This window comes from Rosa rugosa, chromosome 1, assembly GCF_958449725.1.
Source record: "Rosa rugosa chromosome 1, drRosRugo1.1, whole genome shotgun sequence".
Classification (NCBI taxonomy): domain Eukaryota; kingdom Viridiplantae; phylum Streptophyta; class Magnoliopsida; order Rosales; family Rosaceae; genus Rosa; species Rosa rugosa.
This window is the reverse complement of record NC_084820.1, coordinates 60954542-60974072: the sequence shown is the minus strand read 5'-3', so window position 1 is coordinate 60974072 and position 19531 is coordinate 60954542. Positions and strand designations below refer to the sequence as shown.

Below are 19531 nucleotides of genomic sequence, written 5' to 3'. Positions count from 1 at the left end.
TTAAAATGGGAGAAGTCTAGACTCTACAATAATGGGTCTGAAATGGAGGACTAGTCTCAAATTGAGATGCCAAGCCCCTATGCGGAACCCAGCCCAAAAAATTGAAAAATTGTGGCTGCTGGGATTCGAGCCCAAGTCTCCACGGCCACAACGTGGAATTCTTACCACTAAACTACAGCCACAGGATGAATATTGGTTTACATTCTACTGAATAACTATATATATTTTTTTCTTCTCAGAACATCCTAAACCCTTTTATTTGATTTCAACATCCGAAACTGCCCCTCTCTAAGTTTCAGTCGAAGATGTGTCCGGCCTAAAAGGAGACAAAACAACCTTACTAAAAGAATGATGCCACGAAAGTGATTGAACATTGGATCAGAACTATAATTAAACGCAAATTTGGGGAGGCCTTCCATTAACTTGATTTGTATTTGCTAATTGCTATTAACATTCTCCAGCACTCCCTAATCTCTAATAGATAGTATCCCAGTTTTCCAATTTGAGTTGTGAAAAATCAGTATCATATCGGCACTTAGTTATGAACATGCCGTCGAGGTCAAGCGAGTCCGCTGCAGCCAGTGTTGTCATTCTCGGCGAAGATATATCAGCTGTTAATGTGGTGAACCAGTGGAAAGTCTATGAGGATTCTAAAGGATGATGTCTCTGCTCCTCTGTGATACTGTACACTGCCATTCATGATCTTCACCAGATTTTGGCTGAGGTGTAAGCCGAGCCCTTCCCTTGAGACGCGATTGCTGTCATGAAACATCTCTTGAATCAAATAATCTGGCATTCCTGGTGCTGGGTGAGTGATTCTGCATTGTCAATCACGTGTCTTAGTCACGGTTATCAGTTATATAGACAGCTTTGACTAGCAATGGAGAAATATCAGCCCTGATATATGGACACAGACAAACGGGACTTACCGAAACTCGACATGAACAATGTGCATTTTAGTCCCTATACGTTCCTTGGTTGGAATCGCTGTGAGAACAACAGTTGATCCATCAAAAGAAGGGGTGAACTGGATTGCATTTGTCAAGAAATCTGAGACGACTTGTTGTAGCCTCAAATTGTCTCCATACAAGACCATGGTTGACACCTCAGCTGGTGAATCATGGATGACCTGCACCTGCCGCTCCCGACTCAAGATCATAACTTGATTTATGACAACTTCCATAGCTTCACCGAGGTTGAATTCAACAGAATTCATCTCCATGTAGCTGTAAGTAGGTACTCCAAAAATCAAAGGTTGTTCGGAAGGTATACAGCAAAATTTATTGTCCAAAGCCTGAATGGCCAAACTATTATGACCAGCAAAAAGAAGAATAGAATACAAAACAAACAAATTGACACTGAAAATGACCTCATGAAATTCTTTTATTGCATGTCAAAATATAAAAAATAGTTGTTACCTTCTAACATGATATTGAAACAAGTGTGGTTATTGACTTGACAATTATGCAATATCTCTATTGAAAAGACAAAACAAAAAAGAACATACCACTCCTCCATACTTTCAACATCAGTGTCATCAACAATCTTGGTCAATTGTTCCCGACACAATGTGCTCTTCTTATGTAGCTGCTGCTGCTCTTTGCTTAAATTAGAAGACCCCATTAGATTTTGCATTAGCATAATCCCACTTAGAGGCTTTTTGATTTCTTGACGAATATAGGCCACTTTCCTAAGACTATCAGCTGCAGCCTGCTCTGCTATTCTTTGCACCTGCATAGCATACTGAAGCTCTGGACTAGAAACATGTATAAAGCACAAAACCCCAGTTATCCTTCCTTCTTCATCACTTCTCTTGTTAGCAGAAAGTAATGCTTCAACGTAATTACCCTGCAGATCAAAAAATCCAAAAAACAATTTACAAGCATCCTGGCCTGCAAGTACCCCATTCAGCAGTATCCTAAGCTTGGTTAATGTGTCATGATCTTTAACACGACAGCCAAAATTGCTAACTGTGAAGACTTCTCCAAGGAGTGCTCGACCAACAGCTTCTTCCCTTCGCAAACCAGACAAATTTTGCATAGCATCATTCCATTCCGAGCAATGACAGTTTTCATCGGTCATAAATATTGGAGGAATCAGTGCAGAAGGGGTTTGCACTATTCCAACATAATCACCTAGCAAACGAGTGTATTTGTCCTTAACAATCTTTTCTCCTGTAAGATCCTGGGCAACAAAGCAAACCCCAACAACATCTTCCTTTATATCTCGGCTACAACATGCATTAACCACCAAGATTGTAAGACTGCCATTTTCTTGATGACCGAATGTTTTCAATTTGATTTCAACATTTTGCTTCTCAACGCCTGCCATCCATGTTACAATTGCATCAGATGGGGATTAATCACAATTGCATCAAATGATATTATCAAACAAAAGAAAAATTGCAGAGAAAACAAGAGAGATGGGAACCCCAAGAAATGAACAAGGTTGACATGTATGTCGGATAAAACTATAAAAGAAAGGCAGAGTACTAAGATATGATATATCCGCCTTTATTATATAAACTTTGGTTACTTTGTACACATTGGTAATGAATAGAAAGATAATATATCCAAGGAAAGGAGAGTAGCATCACCTTGCAATGCAAATGAGAGCATGTTCTTCACCACTTCAATTGAATCATCCCCCACAATATCAACTAGTGGCCTACCAATAGCTTGCTCAACAGACAATCCTGTTAGTTCAGCTGCCTTGTTATTCCACCCATTTATATTACCAGTAGCATCAACAGCAAAAATGGGAACTGCAGCTGTCTCAATAAGCCGAACCATTTCAGTTGTGGCAATACGCAATTCATCCACTCTCTGCATCCTGTCATCAACTGATGGACCAGTCACAATCATTTTGGAACCATCCACAATATTGTCTTGCAATGATTCTCTCAATATCAGCTGTAACGAATGGATGACATCCATTTCAACATCTTCCCATGGTATGCTTCGTCGCTTAACTACCTCCAAAAAAGCCTTGAATGATGACCTGGGGTGCATCTTTCTTCCATCATCCTTCTCATCAGGATCATGCTTTGCACCGCTCCACTTGATTTCCTTTGCGGTGTGGGACCGAAACCAAAACAGGAAGTCCATTGAAGTAATTCTAATCGCAGCCATTCCACAAACTTTATCGCCTAGATCTGAAGCACCTGGATAGCCAGCTTCCATAAGGCTATCAGTACTTAGGCCTGTGCTCTCACTATGGTATTCAAGAAGCCATGCAGCAATAGCTCCAACTTGTGCCTCGGATGGGGTGACCCCAAGTAACCACACTTTCTTCCTGTAATACAGTGCAGCTCCATCACACTTAACAAGATCCATCACATTAGGTGATTGAGTAACAATACCTAGAGGGGCATCCCTAAGGAGCATGTCACAAAGAAGAGATTGTGTTTGCATTATATGTTTCTCCCTTGACTGAGCAGCCAACTCCACTTCTTTGTGGATCTGTACAGCAAAGACTTGCATCAAAAACTCACATGCGTACCTTAAAGGAAACGGAACAAATCTAGGAGTTGTGTGATGGCAGACCACTAAACCCCACAATTTTCTTCCCTTCTGCTGATCATGCTCCATCTCATCATCGTCGCCATTGATTGTCACAGACATTACAAGAGATGCAACAGAACCCATGTTTGCCATATACTGTGCATGACAATCATGAGGAGACCTCAATGCTGATCCACAAAGACTCAATGGCTGAGCTAATGTTTTGTCTTGAATTACTTTAACTGAAGGGGCAAAACAGTCGCATATGATCCTAACTTTGTTCTTCATAAAGAGGAACCTTGAAGCCTGTGGTATATCAGTGGCTGGGTAGTGCAAACCCAGATAAGGTTCCAGGTCAGGTCTATGGCACTCAGCAACAACTTCCCCATGTTCATCTTCATGAAATTTATACACCATCGTGCGATCATACCCCGTCAAATCACTAACTTCCTTCACTATAACATCACATAACAATGATATATCCCCACTTGGCAAGGACTGCAATCTTGAGATGGCTTTGGCTGCAAGCTTATAAGATTTCAATGCCCCCGCAGCAGTGACCGGAACATCTTCTTGACCTACCGGTTCTAAATCTATTACTAAGCCAACATCAACTCGATGCAGAATTGCATAAAAGGGCTTACCCGAGATTTTACAATGCACCAATATGGGATTGAGAATATTAACTTCCCCATGATTAGCTGCTTTCTGCAATGCAGCAGCACCTGGGGGCTGAAAGAGCGTGCGAACATCTGTTCCAAAAGTCAAAGCTTCTTGCTGCCCAATATTTGGAACGGTATGGGGGGCCAAGTCCAACATTTCTGGGGCATTTTCACTGTAGGCAAGAACACTGAAGTTTTGCTCATCAATAGCAATCAAGCAACCAAATGGTTGAATGAGCCGGCCTCTCTGCATATTCCGGAGGTAAGCTGATACAGTGGCGGAGGGGACATTGCTAGTTGAACTCGAGATATTACAGTCAACCGAGGCGGAGTAATCAAAAGACCGTTCAGATTCTCTGAAGTCTACATCTAGCTTTGCATCAATGGGAGTCTGCGAAACCACATGAGCCCCATGTTTTGATCTAGAAGAGCTACTTTTAGAAGGACTAGTCTTGTTCAAAGACACTGATGACATCTCTCCAGCCTCGTTACGCTACAACTTTATTCTTCCTTCCTCCCCAAACTAGCTTAGTTCAATCAATCCAACACATATGCACCCAACAATGGCGTATACCCCAGACTCCAAATTCTTCCTTCCTTTCCAGAAAAAAAAAAAAAAATATGAGATTCTTATCAGGTGAAATCGAAATCCAAACTAATAAACTCCTGGTACTCTTGGTCACTGGAATCTACCGGACCCAGGAATCACCATGAACCAGGAAAAGAGAGAATCCACCACCAATTGAATGCCAGAAAGGCAATCCCTTTTTTCAATCAGCAAGACACCAAGAAAAGCTTGACAAGAAAGAAGTCTATATTCTCAACCAAAATACCACCAACACAAGAAAAGGGTCATCACAAAACCTCTTTACAACGTCAGAAAGCAGAACTCAGCTAAAACCCACAAAGTTCCCAACTTTCCCACAAACCCATTTGCACAAACTCAATTACACAGCTTAAAACTCCTCCAACTTCTTCAGAAAGTGGAAAAGATTGAAGAACCCTTTTTTAGATACTCTACCTAGTTGACATTCCAATCTCCGCCCACAAATTTCAAATCCCCAAACCATGATTGCACACAGAATTCCAGGATTATAAAAAATCCAAAACCGAATAAACTTATGGTGAAGAGGGATGGGTTTGACTGACCATCAAAGCTTGCAGGGTACGGATGAGCCAGACACGTGAAAACTGACCAGAATTCTTGGGACTCCGGACTCTTCACCACCCCAAGCACATAAGCAAGAAATAAAGTAAGCAAGAAAGACTGGCTGATTGTAATACATGGGCCTTCTGTTCATTTTTGGAGTACGAGGCGGCGTGTTAATATTTACTGTTTAACTGCTTTTGGTGTTATTCAGAAAAGGCCATTTTTTTTCGCTTCTGGTGAGGTAAGAGCAGGTAAATAGGCCAAAACGTCAAAAAAATGTCAGTACTTTCATGATGATGGTAATAGGAAATTAGCAAGAAATAAGGTTATGGGCCTATCTGTTGATGAACATTTCACTCAAAAAGACAAAACCATTATACATCAATCATCATTATAGAGTACAAACAGATTTCCTCTGCTACATGCTTTACATGTATTTGGTTGATTTCATAAGCTTGTACTGTTCCAAATTATCGATCCTTAGTCGGCAACAAATTACTGGAAAAAAAAATATATAAAGAATTTAACCCTCTTCCTTTTCTTTTTTTTCCTGGTGCTGGAGCTGGAGAAAAATTCGATTTTGTATGGATCCAACAATTATGAATAGAAAAGGGAATGCCCATGTGGCTAGACACAGAGATGCTCCAAAAGTTTTGAAGCGGGTGGTCCTTACTCCTTCGTAGACCTGTAAATGGACCGGATTTTGAACCGGACCCGCTCCATATCCGTGACTTTTGGACGGGTTTGGATCGAAAGTTTTGATCCGTTGATCCGTTAATGATCCGAATCCGTTAACCCGTTTATTTAACGGATCAAATACGGATCTAGGTCGATCCGATCCGTTAATGATCCGGTCCGTTTTTGTAATAATAAAATATTATTTTTTTTATTAATATATTATTATTTTTTAAAAATATAAAATATAAAATATGAAGAATTTCTAATACAATTTTTTTGCAGAAATCTAAGGGACAGTCTATCACCCAAGATTCCAAGAAGCATTAAGAATTTTGATAATGTAATTCTACTTTTGGTGATACTTTTCATGTTGTTTTAATAATATCTTATGAGGTATCATGATATAAATTTAATATTACTATTTAAAATTTTAAAATATTTGAAATTATAACGGATCGGATTAGCGGATCGGGTATCCGTTAACCTGGCGGATACGGATTTGGATCGAGCTATCAACGATCCGCCGGGTTAACGGAGCGGATTTGGATCGAATTTTTTTTTAAGTAAACGGATTTGGATTTAGGTCGATCCGATTCAAATCCGGTCTCCTTCGGTCCTTCCCAACTCCATGGCCACCATGCAAAAACGAGCACGTGATTTTGACACTACATTTTCCGATTTCGTCGGTGCCTTGCAAATGGGGATTTGTTCTTTGTCAATTTCAATGGTGCGGGTTCACTAATCAAGTTGCATCAGACTTGAGGGTGTGTGTGTTTGGTGGGGTGGTAAGGCTTTGGTCTCATATATAAGAGGTCAGGAGTTCGAGCCCCATCAAGGGTGGGAATGGGGTGGGGTTTTTTTTTTTTTTAAAAAAAAAAAAAAAAAAAAAAAGTTGCATCTGTTAGTTGGTTGTTTATGACTCGTATAGTTGTATTGGGATAACCTATTTCAAGCCTCGTTCGACTCTATTGGAGTAGGCTTTATTCTCGTAAATTTTATGACTTTTATTGTTATTGAAAGTATCGATAAAATTCACATCTTTTCTCAAAAGTTAATAAAAAGAAATTATAGTATTCTATAATTAGAGTAATGTTTAAATGATGTGGTTACGCAATTTTAGATTTATCAGTAATTTTAAGTGTTTTAATCTTAATTTTTTATATTGAAAATTAATATTTAGGCAGGCTTACATTTGACTTTTGCTTCAATATTAATATTTAGGCAGGTAATATGTGTTTGCATTTGACTTTTGCTTTAATATCATTGAAGTTGTTACAATAGGGTGCTCCAGTTAGATCCCTAATAAACTTTAATTTCTCCTTTAAGTCATGGTGCACCTATTAGTTCTACATTGTCAAAGTATTCGCTCGAATTTCATCATAGATTAGTGGACGCCAGTATCATATCAAACACATCATTCTAATGTGAAACAACTGATAGGGGTGGCTTTTTGTTAGAAATAATGTACTGTTAAATATTATTTTTCTGCATAATTTTATATTATTGGCCCTATTATCAACCCCAGCGATTATCCCACTTAATTATTTTTTTAATTGGAGAATTCAGATGACACGAGACGAAGGCGAGCTTAATTGCCGTTGCTTGAAAGGTAAGGAAGTTCTAGTCTTTGTTTGACCACAGAATAGCCAGAATGGCATCCAGAAAACAATTTTTGCCTTTGAAGTAGTTTACTAGATAAACATATCTTCAGAAAAGTAAACTTTATAGCAGATTGTGAAGCTAAACGGGGCAGTCGGTGAATGAAAATTGAGTGCCTTCCTCTTAATGTCCTTGAGCTTTGAATTTTGATTTGTTTAGTGTAGAGTGCTCTTTGGAATTTTCTTTTCCGCATCCAAAAGTTAAAAATAAGAGTTTTTCGATTAGAACCTCCAAATTTACTCACTTGACCTCTATGCTTTTTACACCTCCTATCAAATTTTCAAATACTAAATTTACTCATTAAACCTCACTAAAGTTCCTCAAATAACCTCACTCATATAATTAATTTACAAACAAACTAAGATCTTTATAATAAAAAACTTAGTCATTTCAATGATTTAATTACTCTATAAATCTTAATTACATCTCCATTCCTTAATCAGATAACATAAATCTCTTATCCAATAAAAAAAAATCAAACACAAGGTATTGAGTTTTAAAAATTAATAAAAATAAAATAACATGAACTATTATGCGATTTTTTTTAGGGACCGTGACCACTTACCCAATTTCAACAACAAAATTGCCCACTTACTCCACTAAGAGATTTTTAACCCCACTTACCCAATTTAATATCTATTGACAATTTTGCCCTATCAATTCACCTAAAACTCATCGATCTCTCTCTCCTCTCAAACTTTCTCTCCTCCCAGAGTGTCTCTCTCTCTCTCTCTAGCCGGCAGTGCCGACCACGCCTTCAACACCTTCATCGTCGACCTCGAGCCCGGCGCCGGCTAGCACATCCCAAGCCCCATCTTCGTCGACCTCAAGCCCACCGTCAATCGCCGAACACAGATCTGGACTCCTGGTAACTCTGATGATCAAAAGCTCGCACTTTCTGATGTGATTTAGGGACCGGTGACCGCAGTTTCTTTGCTTCTTTGCTCCCGGAGCTTACCGAATTCCACTTACCCAAAATCCCGCAGTTTCTTTGCTTCTTTGCTCCCGGAGCCTCTTTGCTTCTTTGCTCCCGGAGCCTCTTTGCTTCTGGAGGCTCACTGATCTGGAGTTGCTTTGCTTCTGGAGTTGGTCGCAGTTTCGCCCCTTAAATCCCCGGAGCCTCTTTAGATCGACTGGAGAAGACGAAGGCAGCCGGTCGGAATCGTACCGGAATCGAGCTGAAGGAGCATGGGTGTCTAAAGGGGAAGCATGGGTGGCCGGAGAAAAATTTTGACGGTTTTTTTTTTTTTTTCTGATTTATCCGGTTGCTGCGTGTTTTTTTTTTTTTTTTTTTAAGAATTGTTGTTCAGTTCTTTTTTTTGGCAACGAATAGCAATTTTTTTTTTTTTTTTGAATGTCTATTGGATTGGAGGCCAATGATCTACTATATGTTCAACAATATGAGTAATCTGACATTGCAATGTAACTGTGGGGTTTGTTTGATGGTCTACTGGGGGCAGTAGACACATTATTGGCCCCCAGTAGACTTCGATATGAGGGACAGGGATCACTACAGTGTGGTGTTTTGATAAGTTATATGTTGTTTTCTGTGTATTAAAGTCAAATTATCTGTGAATCCTACAAAAATGTGCATTTTTGGTGGTCTATTGGGAGGCAGTAGAAACATTAGACTTTGTATTGGGGGGCAATAATATGATTACTGGGGGGCAGTAATATGATTATAAATTGATCAATTGTTCCTGTAGTGTATTCATTTTGGTTTTGGGAGTTCATACAATTCACTGGACGTCAATAATATGATTTTTGGGAGGCAATAATATGATTACTGGGGGGCAGTAATATGATTACTGGGGGGCAATAATAGCCGGATTCTGGAATCCGGTCACCGGTCGTCGGAATCCGGTCACCGTTCGCCAGAGTCCGGTGACCGGTCGCCGGAGTCCGGTCACCGGTCGCCGGAGACCGCGCCGGCCACTGGTCACCGGAGCACAGCAAGGTGGAGGGTGACTTCTCTCTCTAAGTGAGAAAGAAGGAGAGGGCAAAAAAGTCTCAAAAAAAAAGAAAAAAAAATTAATTGGGTAAAGGGGAAATAATCCCTTAGAGTGTTTTGGGTAAATGGGGTTAAAAAACAGTTGGTGGAGCAAGTGGGCAATTTTTAGCCTAAAATTGGGTAAACGAGCATTTTCCCTTTTTTTTATTTACTTTTTCTTTTTTAGCTGTTAAAAAAAAATTAATCATTTTTTCTTAATGTTTCTCTATTTTCTGTACCTCATGATTAATTATTTAAATATTTATTTATTTATTTTTATTTGCTAGCTCTCTTTTTTTTCTTGTTCTTTTGTTCCCCCTGACCAATATGCGTTCAATATGCATATCATATATTTTTATCTTAATCATAGTTTTATTTCTTTATATATATATATATATATGAATGCTTTAATGAGTATGTAGTGAAATTGGAAAATGAAAATAGATAGGGAAAATAATAAAGAATGCAATCTAATATTATTGAATTGGAAAGTCTAGAGAAAATAAATATAACCATTTTTTTGGTATAATTATTGTCCCTAATAGTCATTTTATAGTAGGTTATATATGTCATTTAATAATTCATAACAGAGTGAGGTCAAGTGAGCAGATTTGGAGGTCCCAATAGAAACTCTCTAAAAATAAAGAACTTATCAAGCACTCAAGAACTACTTTTGCAATATTTAGCCTCGGACATATACTACCACTGAAAATCACGAGTGCTGTCACTTGTTAGAGCAAGCAAGCATATAGATCCTTGGTTGAAAAATACAACATTTTCCGTCTCCAAATGCAAAAAGCCAAGCTGGGAATTTGCGAGCTCCCATTGATCCAAGAAGAAACTGGTAATAAAACAAAATGGACATAACCAGATGCTTAAGACTAGAGATTGCCAAAGCAGATTCTATAAGAAGAAAGTAAAACCTGAGTCCTCTTTGGCAACATTTTGATGAAACAAAAGATAACCAAAGCACAGATTCCATATGAAGCTTGTAAAATATGATTGCAAGATTATATAGAAACAAATGAAAACATGAGTAAGATAATACAATCATCTAACAGCTACTTATGTCATTGATCAATCACTCAACAAAAAGAAATCCAGATCTTACTGGTTACAACAGTTTGGAGGAATAAGATGGAGAAGAATCAATGTGTATTATCTATAAATGATACATCTGAGCAAAATTCAAGCACAACTGATGGTCTCGCTTGTCCCCCCAGCCTCCCCAACCCTTGAACCCAGCTTTATACCCGGGCTGATTCTCAAAGACTCGCACTTCCCAGTCTGAATTGATGTTTGCAACCTTGTCTACATCCTCCACTTGAAAGTTCACCACGCCATTATCAATGCATGCTTTCTCACCCTCCTGGCCCTGGTGCAAACCACACTTTCCGAAGTGCACTGCGCTTGTCCTAGGCCCTCGTAACGTGAAAACAGGATTACCAAATGAGGGATAGACCGTTGCCCACATTGTTATATCCCAATTGTAATCATCAAAGAAACAGAATTTGTTGGTCTTCTTATGGATCTTCCTCCAAACAGTACGGTTAAATGTATAGCCCACATTCCCCATTCTCTCTGCAATCAAACTATCCCAACCTTCTCCCCTGGCATTCACATCACAAGGTGCCAAATTAGCGGCATAGCAATGGGGGCATTTTTGAGGCTTCAGTGCTGTCAGTATCTTCAAGTTCTGATAGGCATTGGGATACAGAAAGTGGTCTTCCTCTATGAAAAGAATATGACCATTGTGATTCCTAGTCTCATTCAATCCATCCCACACCGTGTTCATCATCCACCACCAATGATGCTTCAAGGACACAATCTTTGGCGACCGATGGTTCCCATACTGATCAGGAGTCCCTTTACAGTGCTTCTCCGCACCATCATCCTTATCCTTACAATCCCCAGGTGACACTCCCGGAAAGCCACTGGGAAAGACATGTGGTGAGAAAGGGGCAAATATCTGCTTGACTTGGCAAAACCTAATATCCTCAACAATCTTATTCATTTCCTCAAAGTACCCATCATGGCTAACTATCAGTAAAGTCTCATTGATTCCTACAACCTGAGATATACTATCAACAGCTACTTTCAGATATTGTGGCCGGTTGTGTACATAAAGAACAACAGTTATATGATACTTGGCTAGACTCGGATACAGATCTAAATTTCTAGGAGGCATCTGATTTCTCTTCTCCAACTCAATTGAAAATTCATTCTGCTTTGGAAGGTTAAGTTTTCGGCTAATAAGTGATCGATTGTAACTCCTTAACAACACCTCATCAAACTCATCCGAAAACGGTACCACAAAATTCGAACTTGAATTCATTCTTAACAGGAAGATCAGCAGGAAAACTCCTAAACATGTAATCGAAACAAGTGGCACGAAACGCCGGAAAGAGGCATCGTCTTTCAGACGGTGCTTCTTACTAGTACTACTATAAGCCATGGAATCAACAACAGGCAAAACACGTTTCATACAACAGTTACAGTCACAGTATTCATAGCTATTTCACAGGGAGAACAAACAAACCCAGATAAAGGGAAAGATCAAAGCTTTGAGTTCAAACTTCAAAAACGAGACCAACCCAATTGAGAAGAGATCAAACTAGCAAAAGGGTAAGTAGCAAAAACCTCCAAAACAGTCTGCTTGTGCTGAGATTGAACCAACCCAGAACTTGATCTACTCGAAACGCCAAGTAAAAATCAAAGCTTACAGAATCAAAGTGGGAATGAGATGAGGGTTTATGGGTGATTGGTTCTCTTACGAAGAAATGGCGAGATGGGCAGCCGTAAAGGTCAGATCTTTGAGCACCAGATTGGTGGAAATGTCGAGAGGTCTTTGAGATGGACGGTTTGGATTTCAGAGTTGACTTGACTGAGGGAACAGAGGGTGACTAGAAAGGAAAATTCCAAGCTTTGAAAAGTAGAAAACTTGTCTGCGTAGAATGAGGTAAAAAATGGATCAGTGGGTTTGGTTTCGGGTTACAATCAAAATCGAATGCCGGTGACTTCAAGGCAGGGCTTTGATTGCAAACCACGAATTTGAAGCGGAGGGTACAAGTTATGACCTCTTTTATGGGACTCTTTCTACAGTTTTGTAAAACGGGTTGGAGCGGGTTTTGGTCAAACGGGTTGAGCTCATTTTTCATTTTTATTGATGTTGAGACGTTGAGTCGCTATAGTTTTCGGCTTTTGTTCGTGTTAGGGTGGAAGAATCAAGCTCTTGATACTTTTTTCCTACATCCATTTTGCATGGTTATTGTTGCTATCTATCAACCGTTAAATGTTTAGATATTTATGTTTAGATCATTTATGTAATTTTTCAACCAAATTGAAAATCGATAAAACATTCATAATCATGATTTAATGAATTGTTCATGTTTGACAGATTTGGTTCGTCCATTGATTTGTTCTAGTTTGGTACCTTAACGATCAGTTGTTTGAAAGAAAATTTTCAGAAGTGACCCGTGCATACATAAACATCTAACAGTTGATATGCCGTAATGTAATCGAAAAGTGGGTCTCCCAAACCGTTGATTAGAAAGTCTTCAACTAGTTATCATTTTAGTAGTTCTCATTAGAAGGACTTCCTTGACAATATATGAGTAATATTCAGACTATCTTCAATATTAGTTCTTAAGTATGTATACTGAAATTTCAATTAATACTCAATACTTTCTCCGATATTTTCGTAAATTTAAAGTATTAAAATTTTTGAAGAGATCGTAATTCTAAACCTTAGATTCTACTGATACCCTTCTAGTCCTAGTCCTAGTGTTGAACACCACAATTCTGAAAAAGGAACGGGTCAGTTGAGTGTTGGGGTCACATTAGTCATATGTGGCTCAGATAAGATTTTAGTATCCATAGCTTAATATCTGTCTCCATTGTAACCACATCACCATATCCAAAACCAGTGACATATGTGAAGCTCAAGAGATGGGCAAAGAATAGCACACTTCTCAGAAAAATGGCAGCCAGGTTGACTCTCTTCTCTCCCACCACAACATTTCTAGGACCCTCAGGCCAATCACCACTATCTACTCTTTCTTTCACTTCCATTTCACCAAAGAGGAGAGCAAACAGTTTCAAGATTCAAGCAGATTTGGGTAAAATAATCTTTGTTTTTATTTGGTTTATATCTTTTATGCTAATGCTTGAATAGTTCTTGGGCTTTCTGTGCTAATGCTTGTCCAAATGAGGCTGAGATGATATATTGAGAAGATTTTGTTTAATTCTTTTAGGTGGTGGAGATGCAGAAGCAAATAAGGGAGGAAAGAAAAAGTTTATAACTAGAGAACAAGAGCCAGAGCAGTAAGCTTGATATTTTTCACCATTTACAATTTAACCATTGTCACTTTCAACAACATACCTTAGAATTAGAGATAATGATTCAAGTTCTCTAAGGAATTTACTGTTGGCAAATTTACAGGTACTGGCAAACAGCAGGAGAAAGGGAAGGAGAAAATCCCATGATGACCCCTCTTCCTTACATCATCATATTTGGCATGTCTACACCTTTTGTCATCTTAGCCATTGCTTTTGCTAATGGTTGGATTAAGGTGCCAGTTCGATGATCCACTGCCGCATTTTTCTTCCCTACAAACCATTGGTTGCATACAACCATGTGTCCACGCATCTCTCCAGGGGAAGATTTATTCTTCACTGCCGTTGCAGCTTATAGTGGAGCAGTAACTACACATGAGCTTCTGATATTGTTTAGTTAAGTATTACACCTTTCAATTTTACCATTTGAGTTCTTCTCAAATACTTGCAGAGTTTCTTCCCTGATATATTTAATATATGTTATGACTTCTGAGTTTCTCATACGAGCAAAAGTCAGATTCTACTGTAATTGTTTATGTTTACATCAAACAAGTTTTTGACACTATCGCTAGCAAACTCAGTCTTGATTAGAAGCTTACAAATGCAAAAGAAATGACGAAAGGGTAATATCAATATCCAATATGAAGTCATGGTATATTTTGCATACCATCTTACTCTTACAAATTGACCTACATGACCTGCTTTCTCAACCTACTGAATCATAAGAATTCCAAGTGATATACTAGTATTACAAATCTACAAATTATATTCTAGTCCCCATAATGAAGATAAAAATTATGGATTTTCTCTGTTCAATGGCTTGTATAACACCATTGTAACAAATTTTTTACGAAACCTATGAGTAGAACTGAGTGCGAAATACTCGCCACCAATTTGGTTCTGGATGTACAAATGGTTCAATTGTGAATAATGAGGCATTGAAAATGGCCGGTCACCATCATTTGAAGAGGAGGGTGGCCTGTTTAAAAATGGGACTTGTAGTTGTGGTGGTACTTCTGGCGGAGGTTTACTGAAATCATTTTCACTTAAGCATCTGTTATCATAGCTTGAAGGTGGGGATGGAGGAGATTCGAACTTTGACAGGCGTTCAGGCAATTCCAAACCATATTCCTGCATAATGTATTTTGGCAGTGAAACAGGTTGCAGTAGCGTTAGACTAACAGATACACGTGACAATTTTAAAAACTGTAAACACCAGCAATTACTCCAACTATATGTTCTTCAACTGTCATAAATTGAACAAGAAGGAAATTTGTAAGATCGATCACTTAAAAATTTGTATACTCATGCAACTTCCATCATCTCTTAATTACTAAATTTATTTTTGTTTATTTTGTTTAATTGTGTGAAACTACTTGTCAGACAATAATGCATAACTTATATTTATAGCAATTAATGTTCAAGAGGTCGAGGACTTGGATTATAAAATGAGAAGAAATATACTTTTTTCTTTAACGTCTCTTTCGCTGATTCAAAACTTTCACATTTTCTTCACTTAGCTACTCGGCTAAGAAGGAGCTTTGAAAGTAAACATTTGGGGAGATATACTCATTTCCATCCTCCACTGGTATAAAACAGAACCATGAAATCTCAGAAGTGTGCAAAGAGACACTCCTACATAACACAGAGCAAGATCAAACATTTTCAGCTGCTAGGCGCAGAGAACCTGTTGTTGCCAGTATTGACAATGCACTGAGAAGTCGTAAGCAATTGGATCTGGAACATATGATTGGCAGATACTGTGCAAATCGTTTCTAATGCTTGGACTCATATGGAGATTTAAGGGTCCTATGAACCTTTTAGCCTTAAATCTCCAATTGAAAATACTCAAATATCGGCCAAAACCATACTGTTTGGTCCATCCTCATTAGCTCATCCTGCTTGCTTACTTGGTCAACTGATGCAAGTAAAAGCAATCAGAAATAACCCACTGTAAACGATCTTCATTCTACTACAAAATGTTGAGTCGAACATTTGAACTTCTGACCAATACAATGTTGAGAATCAACATGCAGCTCTTCAGTGAGCTTGAAGCTTGGATGGTGACATTTTCACCACTTAAAGATAAAGAATCTCTCACTGTCATTTGATCAAGAACTGCCACTTAACAACTATCTACAAACCTTAAGGTGCAAACCGTGGATCCTATATAACGAAGCATTTAGCTTCGTGTATAAGTGTGAGTGTCACTAGGAACTGGCTGGTTTCCCATATGCGGGAGGGTAAGATATGTTCTATGCTCCTAAGACATATTATGATGATACTTCGTATGTAGACTGAGCTCTACTCAACTAAATTAAGCCTTTTGTCCCAAAATAACATACTTAAAAACCCTTACATATAATGAAAGAGGACAAAGAGCAAAGGCCTAGTACAAGAGATAAATCAGAATTATGGACTAGAAATGACCACATTATAAGTCATAAAATTACCTGCAAATCCAAAACATTATAGGCAGTCCCCGAATCATCATAGATCCATGGCAAGTCTGGAGCACACCTCCAACACCCGTCAATAATGAAGCGGTACTGATAGAAACCTGATGGAAGCAACTTTATGACAACGAATTCGTTACCTAAATTCTGCAGCGGCTCCCTAATATTAGGAGATGAAGTAGATCACATCAGTCATGGTGTTAAAAATAGAAAATGAATTTCGTTGTTAAACAATGAAACTCGTAGAAAATTCAGTACCTGGTCTGCCAATTGTCCCATGATCCTGTGATAGCAACTTGCCTGCCACCATGAGTCCATGAGATCTTCATGCGTCTCAAGTTCTGATTTTGTACATTATCATTATATTCTATATTTTGCGATAACGCATGAGTTTGAGTCTGTATTGCCCCACCCGGTCTTGTTAACGTGTCCCCAGGATTCTGAAGCAGAAATGCAGATAAACATTTAAAGAGTTCCATCTCTATAAGACATTTTTACAATACCAAATTTCGTAAAACAGACACACGTGATGGCATTTTCTGAAACCAACATAAATCACAAGTGAAGGAATTCCAAGAACTTTTTTGAGAAAGAAACAAATCATACCAATAGATGTATTTCATTAGGATTTTTATCAAATAAGTAGTGACCAGGTTCTTTCAAGCTTAGGGTGAAATGTCATAGATATTGCAATTCTTACTTGTATCAATAGACGGTTCTTATTCTTCTTGGACTGAATAGTGAAGTAGTGACTTGCAATACTAAAGCAAAGAACTTTGAACCCCTTACTGTTCTATACTCGATTTACAATTTTAAACCAAAATAAACAACCAAAAGAGAGCCCATTTGGGAAGCCCTTGTTCAAAGTTTCAAACTTTTGGACCAAAAAGCAAAGCATACATACACAAATGAAATTTCTGAAAAATTAAAAACAGAAAAGAACTCACTTGTGAAGTGAAGAAGGGGTTATGGGGAGGTGAGGGAGCCATGGATTCATCATTCTCTTGAAAGTTATTAACTCCAGAAGAAGAGCCTTCTCCTTCCTCTCTACCACTGGCATTACCCATTACTGAAAACAAAGGAAACCCATTTATCTTCCGATTCATCTTACAATAAAACCACAAAATCTGAAAAGGAACCCAGTTACCAGAAAAATCCAAAAGAAAAAAAAACAGAGGCAATCATATTCTATGCTGAAGAATTGGAAAAGGCAGAAAAAAAAAAAAAAAACTAGGAACAAACCCAAAAACAGAAAAAGCAAAAGAGGAGGACCCAAGTGACTGAAAGAAAGATTTGGGTTTTGATAACATACCCATCTGGTTGCTGAAGAAACCCAAGCAGGAATTGACTGATGAACAAGGAAAGTTCGCATTATTTTTTCAGCTTTAATATTTGTTGCAGAGTTTCATGTCCAAAAAACTGACAGCACAGTTTGTGCTCTGTTTTCTCTTTTCTCTTTTTCTCTTTTTCCTTGTTAGTGTTGAAAAAGGCAACACTGCAGTGAATTTGATTCTCCAACGATTTGGGAAGATCCTACGGTAGACTAGTAATGGTGTTTGTTTCAAAGCGGAACGTTGCCTTGTGCTGTGGGCCTCCTTCTGCTTGTTTCCTCAGTTGCCTGTGAGGTCCATACAACTCGATGCAGCTACCCAATCAAAATTACAAAACTTGTGCACCCATCCAATTACAGCTTGCTTGTTCACTGCACTTCCGAAATCACGGTCTTAACCTTATATAGTGTTTCAAATTTTCTAAAATTTTGGATATCCATTAAAATTTCGATAAATACTGGTACGCAAAGATAAGTTTCAGAATTTTTTTTTTTTTATCAAGAAGAAACTTCATTAATAGGCGAAGATTACAATGAGAATGGTTACAAAAATAAAATATTTTAGTTTTCGTTCTCACAAAAAATTTGATAATTTTGAAGAAATTTCAACTCTTGTTAGCGAGAAAAACTATAGTTTTAAATTATTATTACTTTTTTTTTTTAAACAATCCCACCGCTATTTTTATGTGCTACACCACCATCCATATTCTGAACCTTATATTGATTTATGTGCAACACCTTGATCTAAATTTAAGATTGATTAACGAAGACTTCTCTCGTCATTTAAACACTAATTTTTAAAGATGTAATCTTCAATGTCACTCGTGTATGTATTATGAGATGCTAAATTTCATGATTGATACTCTACTTAACCCTCTCTAGATGGGTTGACGATCTTCTTTTAAGAGGTCTTCAATTCTGAACTATTAATAACTTTAACTCGATTTTGTTCAAAAGGCATGCTTATTGGTTTAGTCAATTTTGTAAGCAATTGGATTATCCATGTTGTGAGTGAATTGTGGTTCATTAGTTATTTAGAATAAAAGACACCGTAAAGGTTGTTCAATCTCATTGACATTCTAATTAGAACAATTGGGTTTCACATGTTGCTTAATTTTCATTTATTTCTTGAATTTGAACATTATATGTCCATATCAAATATAAGTACATCACATGACATTGTTTCAGTAATAACACAATTTCATTACCTACTCTTTTACTAAGAATAAAACTTAAAGGTAGATTCATACACGGTACTATAAGTTCATTAGTTAATGAAGAATACAACAAGAAAATGTGATTGCAAATGTATTTTAGAAGAAAAAAAATTAACACATCTCTTTCAATATGACAAAAAAGATTCTAACTATTTATGTCATATAATTGCTATATTGTACTAAAAAAAAAAAAAAGGAACAGAATTGACATGGAGGAAAAGTATTGAGAATACATTCTTTCCTATTCTTTTGAAATTTTAGTTTCTGCTTTATTCTGGGGAGTGACATTGACACCCTACCTAAGCTTGTTTTAGCATTAAGACAACCTAAACCCTTTAATTAACAAAGTAAAGCCAAGTACGCTATATATTCTGATTTCTGCCTCTCAAGTAACACAAATCTAAAACATTGTCCTCAAGTTTCAATTCCACTCACTTATATGGTTGAGGCCATTTGGAACACCCCATTAACATCATTATATAGTTGATATACTGATTAACTTTATGTTTGAGCCAAAAACATGTTTACTCTTTTCCCCTATGAGCTCTCAT

At 37.8% G+C, this 19531-nt stretch overlaps 4 protein-coding genes and 1 non-coding gene across 5 annotated transcripts; 1 reads left to right on the top strand and 4 right to left on the bottom strand.

Moving 5' to 3' along the window:
• Positions 1-110: 110 nt before the first annotated feature.
• On the bottom strand, positions 111-182 carry TRNAH-GUG (transfer RNA histidin (anticodon GUG)). The gene has a single exon. It is a non-coding gene; the product is annotated as a tRNA-His (tRNA).
• Positions 183-390: 208 nt separating this feature from the next.
• Positions 391-5539, bottom strand: LOC133725878 (phytochrome C). Its single transcript, XM_062153271.1, has 4 exons — positions 2597-5539; positions 1508-2324; positions 930-1226; positions 391-818 (listed from the first exon to the last, which is right to left on the bottom strand). Exons 1-4 carry the CDS (start codon positions 4638-4640, stop codon positions 608-610), a joined length of 3369 nt encoding a protein of 1122 aa, XP_062009255.1. The 5' UTR covers positions 4641-5539; the 3' UTR covers positions 391-607.
• A 5086-nt stretch (positions 5540-10625) lies between these two features.
• Positions 10626-12677, bottom strand: LOC133725877 (alpha-1,6-mannosyl-glycoprotein 2-beta-N-acetylglucosaminyltransferase). Its single transcript, XM_062153270.1, has one exon. It carries the CDS (start codon positions 12125-12127, stop codon positions 10805-10807), a length of 1323 nt encoding a protein of 440 aa, XP_062009254.1. The 5' UTR covers positions 12128-12677; the 3' UTR covers positions 10626-10804.
• An 851-nt stretch (positions 12678-13528) lies between these two features.
• Positions 13529-14480, top strand: LOC133725876 (uncharacterized). The gene is made up of 3 exons (XM_062153269.1): positions 13529-13760; positions 13896-13965; positions 14084-14480. Exons 1-3 carry the CDS (start codon positions 13622-13624, stop codon positions 14226-14228), a joined length of 354 nt encoding a protein of 117 aa, XP_062009253.1. The 5' UTR covers positions 13529-13621; the 3' UTR covers positions 14229-14480.
• A 99-nt stretch (positions 14481-14579) lies between these two features.
• On the bottom strand, positions 14580-18078 carry LOC133725875 (SNF1-related protein kinase regulatory subunit beta-2-like). The gene is made up of 5 exons (XM_062153268.1): positions 17746-18078; positions 17381-17502; positions 16692-16873; positions 16431-16593; positions 14580-15108 (listed from the first exon to the last, which is right to left on the bottom strand). Exons 1-5 carry the CDS (start codon positions 17747-17749, stop codon positions 14773-14775), a joined length of 807 nt encoding a protein of 268 aa, XP_062009252.1. The 5' UTR covers positions 17750-18078; the 3' UTR covers positions 14580-14772.
• Between the last annotated feature and the right edge of the window lie 1453 nt (positions 18079-19531).